Below are 8,692 nucleotides of genomic sequence, written 5' to 3' on the forward strand. Positions count from 1 at the left end.
TTTCAGGTGTTTTCAGCTGTTTTTGAAACATGTCATTTTTTGACATTTTGACATTTTGCCATACTATAGCCTTGCTTTTTCGGTCATTTTTTCAACACGCTGTTTTATGGTGTTTTGACCATTTTTGCAACATTCTTTGCCATGGCGTGTCTTAGCAGGCTATTTTATGCAGTTTTCAGGTGTTTTTAGCTATTTTTGAGACATGTCATTTTTTGAAATTTTGACTTTTTGCCATACTATAGCCTTGCTTTTTGGGTCACTTTTTCAACATGCCATTTGAAGGTGTTTTTGGCCATTTTTTCAAAATTCGTTGCAACGGCATGTCTTGGCGTGCTATTTTATGGAGTTTTCAGGTGTTTTCAGCTGTTTTTGAAACATATCATTTTTTGACATTTTGAAATTTTTCCATACTATAGCCTTGCTTTTTGTGTCATTTTTACAACATGCCATTTAGTGATGGTTTTGGCTATTATTGCAACATTCTTTGCCATGGCGTGTTTTGGTAGGCTATTTTATGCAGTTTTCAGGTGTTTTCAGCTGTTTTTGAAACATGTCATTTTTTGACATTTTGACATTTTGCCATACTATAGCCTTGCCTTTTCGGTCATTTCTTCGACACGCTGTTTTATGGTGTTTTGGGCTTTTTTTCAAAAATTCTTTGCCATGGCGTGTCTTAGCAGGCTATTTTATGCAGTTTTCAGGTGTTTTTAGCTATTTTTGAGACATGTCATTTTTTGACATTTTGACAATTTGCCATACTATAGCCTTGCTTTTTGGGTCATTTTTTCAACATGCCATTTTAAGGTGTTTTGGGCCATTTTTGCAACATGCTCTGCCATGGCGTGTTTTGGTAGGCTATTTTATGCAGTCTTCAGGTGTTTTCTGTTATTTTTGAGACATGTAATTTTTTTGACATTTTGACAATTTGCCATACTATAGCCTTGTCTTTTTGGGTCACTTTTTCAACATGCCATTTTAAGGTGTTTTGGGCCATTTTTTCACAATTCGTTGCAACAGCATGTCTTGGCGCGCTATTTTATGGAGATTTCAGGTGTTTTCAGCTGTTTTTGAAACATGTCATTTTTTGACATTTTGACATTTTGCCATACTATAGCCTTGCGTTTTTCGGTCACTTTTTTGACATGCCATTTTGTGGTGTTTTTGGCCATTTTTGCAACATTTTTTGCAATGGCGTGTCTTAGCAGGCTATTTTATGCAGTTTTCAGGTGTTTGCTGTTATTTTTGAGACATGCCATTTTTTGACATTTTGACATTTTTGCCATACTATAGCTTTGCTTTTTGGGTCAATTTTTCGACATGCCATTTTAAGGTGTTTTTTGCCATTTTTGCAACATTCTTTGCAATGGCGTGTCTTAGCAGGCTGTTTTATGCAGTTTTCAGGTGTTTTAAGCTTTTTTTGCAATGTGTCATTTCTTGAAATTTTGACATACTATAGTCTTGCATTTGGTAAATCTTTTTGACATTCCATTTTGTGGTGTTTTTGGGCCATTTTTGCAACACTCTTTGCCATGGTGTGTCATAGCACGACATTTTATGCAGTTATTCATAAGCTGTTTTTGGGACATGTAAATTTTTGACATTTTTGTTATACTATATCTTTCCTTTTGGGTCATTTGTTTCATGTGCCATATTAGGGGTTTTTTGGCTGTTTTTCCAGCATTCTTTGCCATGGTGTGTCAAGGTATTTTATGCAGTTTTTAGCTTTTTTCAGGTGTTTTTGGGACATGCCATATTTTATTTTTCTATATTTTGTCATTTTTGTCGTATTGTTGCTTGGGTAATATTTTTGATATGCCATGCTATGGTGCTTTGGGCTGTTTTTTCAACATTTTATGCTGTGGCATGTCATCTAAATTAGCATTTAGATATAACTCAACATTTAGATGCAATATTTAACATTTTAATTTGACAGTAACATTATCTTAAAAACATTTTTCAAGAAAGAATTAACCTGACAATGCGCAAAAATTGCTCTTATTGTGATTAAAAGTTGATTCGGACAAATTTAAATCTCTTCTTGATTTTTTTAAGAGTTACGTGTGGAGAAATATTGCTTTGGCTTTTGGAGTGCAAAGCTTTACAATCAGTGCCCCGTAGGTCTGCGTTGTCATATTATGTTATGTTAAGTTCAACAGATTTTGTTTTTTGTCTAGTTTTTGCTCAAAAACCAGCCTCAGTATTTCTTTAGTAAAACCAGGAGTTTGTCCACTTCTGCTCTCGTTTGCTCCAGTTCCTTTGTGACTTTCTGGCTTTGTTTTGATACTTCTCCAAAACTGGAAACAATCTGTGGCAGATCCGTCGTCCTCTGACAATCACTGATCATTTTCTGCATCGTGGTCACAGAAATCAGAGTCTTGACCGTTTGTGTTCCCACACTGTGCACGACTTCCCTGGAGGCCATTTGGTCGCTCATGGTTTTCACTGTTTTCAGCTCGTCCATCAATGGTTTGATGTTTTCACTAAAATCTCCACTTTGCCGCATCATGCTCGTCTTCACTGCCTTTATCTTCTGTTCTTCCAATTCTACTTTTTCACAAAAATGACCAACTAAATAAACTGCAAACCTTGTGGCATACAACCCACCAAAAGCACCGCCAATCGCGCCACCAGCTGTGCCGACAGTCCCGCCAAAAACACCACCGATGGCACCACCGGTTGCACACCCAATGGCGAACAAAACAATATCGCTTACAGCTTTGTGAACTGGACGGCCTGCGCAGATGGCACCGCCAACAGTGCCAGTGAACGTCCCTCCAACTGCTCCACCAAACGTGCTGCCGACAAAGCCAACAGTTGCGTCGACTGCGCTAATGTCTCCGCAAAATCTGGCGCAAGTTGCAGCGCTAACAGCCCCCAATGCACCCCCGATTCCTCCAGTAACACTGCCACAAGCTGCACCGAGAAGTCCTCCGAACACGCTGAACAGACCGTGGAATGTCTTATTCTCAGAAATGTCCTCGTGCATTTCATGAAGTCGAGCCGCCGTCAGGCTGAAGCTCTCCGAGGATCTTCGGAGAAGATCTCTACGTTGACTGTAGACGCGAAGGAAAGATGTCAAACTTGTTATGAGTTCGTCTTTAAGGTCAGTTGAAGCAGGAGATATTCCGCAGGATACGGAGCTGCCCTCAAAACCAAATGCATTTTCCATTTTTGTGTTTATTTCTTCAACAATAATCCACCAGCAAAGTCTTCGTCTTGAGTTTTTTAGATGTTTAAGATCCAGATCTTGGTGGTTAACTCCCACATATAAAAGGAGAGTTTGTGACTCAAATTCTTTCTTTTCTGCCTGAAAAAAATCAGAAAAGCATTTAAAATTTGATGATAGCTTAAAAAAACACCCCCTAGTGTCACTTTAATACACCGCACTTATTTTGACATTAAACCTGTTTGTCTCAAATATACGGAGGCCAAAGGGAGCCACTGAAATATTTACAGGCTTTTATGTTTAAAGCTGTAAAAACATTAATGTAAAACCTGTTTATGTGTAAGTTTATGTGGCAAACATGTTAGCAAACAGTTGCTCATTTACACATGTATTTTTTTTTTGTTCTAAAAAATTAAATTAATTACTGTCTGGTTTTGTTTTAAATTCAACCCACCATCATTGTTACTATAAGTTACAAAGACATAGCAATAATTATTTCTAAAGAATGTTTTTTAGGAATTGCATTTACTCATGTATCTACCTATCATATTCTTTCAAGGTACCTATAACTGCTTTGAAAAATAAATACAATGAAAAAGAAAAACAATACATTAAGGCATTGTCAGATTGTATATTTGATTAAATCTATAATAAATTTGATTTTTCAAAATGAATTCAAGTTTTCTAAAAACATCTATATTCATTTGTGTGGCACACTTGAGACTCCGTACATACTGTGTCTCAGCATGAGGACGTTTAAAATGGGTGTTTCTGTTTTCACATGCTCTGCAGTTTTTCCAGTTTGGGAAGTTTTTTTCTGCATAAACAACCGCAGAGAGCGATTCTTTAACGTCTGCTGCCTGAACACGTTTTCACACACCAACGATGACATTAAAATCTGAACGTCAGGCTGCTACGATTCAGTCTGTGTGAACAACTCAGAGGACAAAATGCATGAAATTAAATATGTTTTAAAAAAGGAGTTAAATAAGATCTCAGTGATTTGAAAAGGAGTTTAAACTTTAACAGCAGATTCAGATCAGTTTCATTTGTACTTACAGTCTGTCGTCTGTTCCTCTGGCTCGAATAAAGCACCTTTCCAGACGCAGGTAAAGTCACATCAGCCACAGTCTGATTTTGTTCGAAGGACTAAGAAGAAACAGGAAGTGAGGAGGAGGAGTGGAAGCAGGAGGGCGGAGATGCTTCGAGAGAAAAAACAGGAGACGTCAAAACAACTGTCACACACAACCTCAAATTTAAGGCGAAGTCTCTGTGTTAAAGTTTCTCAGTTCTCCGGTTTACTGTTCATAATCATAAACATTTGAAATTAACAAATATATAATCAAGCACAGAACTTACCTTTTATTTACAGAAATATTTCTCATAAATATTTTACCGACAATAAACGATTTTTTAATCAGTGAGATTTAGAGATGCTTCAAGGTGTATTTTTTTTAAATTTTGGATATAAAGCCGTTTCCCTGTTTCCAGTCTTTATGCTAAACTATGTGAGAGTTTTTATCTTTTTATCTAACTTACAGAAATAAAGCTACAGGTCAAACTCTTCCTTTAAACAGGACTTTAACTGCTAAAAACTCCAGATAAGACTCTCCCATGTTTAGACACTGACCCTTTGACACCCGGGCAAACTGTCTTGAATTATTTCAAAACAATGGCAATTATCAAGAAATTTGTTTAAAAAAAAAAATTGACTAGAAGATAAAACAACTGAAAATTTTTTTAAAAAGTTAAAAAACAAACAAGGAAATGAAGTGTTGAGGTGCTTGAAAATTATTAACAATTATAATGTAACATAATTTAAAATATACAATTACGATCATTTTAAATATAGTTTTTTACTTTTTTTTCTCTTGACATTTTTCCTTCCCTTTAAAAAAACAAATCTAAAACCATTAATGTCTTGCAATTTCCGCCAAGGTGTTCAAAGCATTTTTTTTCTATATTTTTGACAGAAATCGAACAAATTTACTCGATTTTCAAGGGATTAAATACAAGTCAAAGGAGCAGCACAATTAAGGTGATGTCACACTAGGTTTCAAAGGGTTAAGGTTTTTTTAAAAACACATTATTTGCAATAACCAGCTTATAATATTACGCCTCACTGTCTCCACGGTGTTTCTCGTGCTCCTCTCTGCTGAGGCGGCCGCTCAGCTTCTCCTCAGAAATCGTTAAAGTTTCATCTAAACTAAACAAACGCTGGCCGACCTCATCACGCCGAAGCTCACATCTAATCGAGCTCATCGTTCATGAGTCTTACGCCGCCGCTCGACTCAAACTAACCTGTGACATTTATTTGTCCACAGGGAGAGTCTCGGTGTCAACACGATTAAAAGAAGAGCGGCGATACCTTCATGATTTATTAACGGTGGTTACAAAACTGCATTCTCATTACAACCTCGTAACGTTTTCGACAATAACTCCGTCATTCGTTTAACAAAACCAATGGGACTCATGAGAGGAGCTCGTTTAATTTGTTTCTAAGCTGAGAGTTTTAATCAATCATTTACATTTGTTTGTAATATTTGTCCAGTTTACAGATTAGAGTCAACAATTCGTGATCAGACCAAATTTCTCCGCCTCTGTTCTTTGCTGAGAAACAGACAGAAAAGTGTTTTTTTCAGAATATTATAATGTTACATTTGACATTTGAGCGCACAAATTCTTGAGTTATGAGGTCAGAATTACCTTGACCTTTGACCACCAGATTCTAATGAGCTCATTTTTGTCAATTTTGAGGAAATTCAATGTTTTTATGAGAGAAAGTGTTTGAAAGAATTAGATGGATGCAAGGTCACAGTGACCTTGACCTTTGACTTATGACCACCAAGATCTAATCAGCTCATCCTTGAGTCCACTCAAACGTTTCTGCCAAATTTGAACAAATTCCCTCAAGGTGTTCTTGAGATATCGCTTTCAAAAGCATTTGATGAATCCAAGGTCACCATGACCACTGACCACCAAAATCTGATCAGCTCATCCTTGAGTCCACTCGGACATTTACATAAAATGTTAAAAAAAATTCCTCAAGGTGTTCTCAAGATATCACGTTCACAAGAATGAGATGATAAATGGTCACAGTGACCTTGACCAACCGAATTCAAATCAGGTCATCCACAAATCCACTCAAATGTTTATCCCAAATTTGAAAAAAATCCCTAAAGATGTTCTTGAGATAACGCGCTCATGAAAATGGGCGCGCAGACAGATGTATGTATAAACGGACAGACAATCCAGTCACAGTGACCTTGACCTTCGACCACCAAAACTGAAACAGTTCATCCTTCAGTCTGCTTGAACATTTGTGCCAAATTTGAAAAAAAAAAAAAACCCAAACAAAACATGGTGTTCTTGAGATATCTCACTCACAAGAGTGAGACAGACAAGGTCATGGTGACCTTGACCTTTAACCACCAAAATCTAGTCACTTCTGGTCTAATCTAGTCTAAGTGGATGTTTGTGCTAAACTTGAGGAAATTTTATGAGAATGGCTGGATAGACAGACAGACAATCCAGAAGGCTATCATTGGCGCGGAGGTATAACTATAAATAAAAAATAAAAATTATAATAATAATAGTTTGTTGCAGCCCTGCGATGAATCATTTTAAGGTCATTCACAGATGAGGCGCTCACACCCATCATGTATAAGAGGGTCACCTTTATTGTCACAAAAACACAACAGGAACGTACAAAAGCAGCAACCTTTTTTTTTTTTGTTTGGTTGATTTTTCTCACACGAAGCGGCAACTTTTTTTTTAACTTTCCATACACAAAGTTGCGCTGTGTTTTGCACGGTTTAGTTGGTCTTTAGTTATACGGACTTTGTAGTAGATTATCATTCTTCTTCACGATTCACAAACAACACTTACCCCACACAGCAAGCATCACTCTCAGACTGGAGGAACAGCATGTAGTTGATAAACAATATCATCCTGATATCTTTCTCAGTATACGTAGAATAGTTTTTTTTCTTTATTCTGACAGTAAAAGGGGCTTCGCCGACCCATTTTTGAACATAATACAAAAATCTATGTTACTGTACAATTTTTGTTTACTCTATCATACACTCACAGGTATACACAGAATTATTGACAAGAAAATTTGACCTCTGTTGACCCAGCGTGCAGATTTCCAGGAATGTTTACAGTATGCATGCCATTTTGGATAATTTTTTTTTTCCCGTCTAAAAAATGTCCACATAAAATCAATTTCTGTAATATATCATTTGGGTTTATATACATTTTTGAACATCCACAAATGGTTTGAACAATCACACATTCATCAAGAAACCATCAATAGAGTTTAATCTGTGCAAGTGTACGTACACTATCGGTTATAATAGAGGAAAACAGCTACAAAATGGGGTCAGTGAGGTGATCGTCTTTTAGAGGAAGGAAGATAATGTGCTTCTTTTTTTTTTTTTTTTAGTTTTATAAATGTGGTGGTACATTTTTATACCGTTCATCTGGAGAAACTCCCGCTCTCCCACCACTGTCCTACAACAAAGTGTGATCATGGTTTGTCTCTATGGTTCAGCAGGAAAAAAATAAAAAATCTTTAACACAGAAAAATAATAATTTACAGAATAAATGTGTTACATGCTTATGAATCCTCTTCTTTAAGTATAAAAATACAAAAAAAGCTTGATTATATAAAACATAGATGATACTTTTCTTTTTTACATGTTAATAAAGCGATTTCTTCAAAACAAAAACTAAATGGTCTTATTAATAATTTACATACAATATATCTGTGACGTGGTTCAGGTTATAGTTTTTCTATTTTCGTGCTAGCTTTTAATGCTATTTCTGAGACTACTAATACATTCCATAAATGTATTAACTATATAGTGAAACAGCCGCTTGTAAATTGATTTCTGCCAGTGGTATAATCACACACTCACAGATTAATATTTCCTTCCAGTGAAATGTCAAACGGCCCAAAAATACCCCGAAAAATATTTCATCTCATCTCTGGTTTAATCCCACCATGATACATCCAGGGTTTGATTCAATGTTTAGAACAAATTTATCTTAGAAAACAATAAAAAAAATATTGTCTGTGTCCCAATTTCATACTTCATACTGTTTTAGCAATGTTTTTGCTATTACTAAACAAAAAATGTATGTGTTTTTATAATTTGTACTGACCAAAAATGATTTAAATTAGACTGGTTTTTTTTTTTTTGTATCTCACCACCATCAGAGGTTTGTTTTAAAGTAGAACTCAAATTTGCACAAAGAGGTCAGTTTGTCATGAGAAATTTGTTGCACAGGGTTTTGGGGGAAAAATGTGAGGTCATATGGCTAAAAGAGTCGAACCTCCCTAAATTTTTGTCACAGTATAAAACAACATCATCTGCAAACATATGAATTCGTCCATTCAAAAATATGTAAGCGCACATTCCTGATTGATTTCTTTGAAGCATGAATGCCATATTTTTACAGTTAAACTCACAAATTTGATGGCAGAGTGTTGTGAACCGCTGTGCAGCTGTGTTTTGACAA

The 8,692-nt window shown here is 35.9% G+C and overlaps 1 protein-coding gene across 2 annotated transcripts; it reads right to left on the reverse strand.

Moving 5' to 3' along the window:
* Positions 1 to 1,920: 1,920 nt before the first annotated feature.
* Positions 1,921 to 4,300, reverse strand: LOC121959245 (keratin, type I cytoskeletal 9). Of its 2 annotated transcripts, none has more exons than XM_042508470.1 (2): positions 4,226 to 4,300; positions 1,921 to 3,303 (listed from the first exon to the last, which is right to left on the reverse strand). In XM_042508470.1, the coding sequence occupies exon 2, from the start codon at positions 3,167 to 3,169 to the stop codon at positions 2,195 to 2,197; it is 975 nt and encodes a 324-aa protein (XP_042364404.1). In that variant the 5' UTR covers positions 3,170 to 3,303; positions 4,226 to 4,300; the 3' UTR covers positions 1,921 to 2,194. The 2 variants fall into 2 exon arrangements, with proteins under 2 accessions (XP_042364404.1, XP_042364403.1); XM_042508469.1 differs by having other exon boundaries at positions 1,921 to 3,307; positions 4,226 to 4,284.
* Between the last annotated feature and the right edge of the window lie 4,392 nt (positions 4,301 to 8,692).

This window comes from Plectropomus leopardus, chromosome 19, assembly GCF_008729295.1.
Source record: "Plectropomus leopardus isolate mb chromosome 19, YSFRI_Pleo_2.0, whole genome shotgun sequence".
Taxonomy (NCBI): domain Eukaryota; kingdom Metazoa; phylum Chordata; class Actinopteri; order Perciformes; family Serranidae; genus Plectropomus; species Plectropomus leopardus.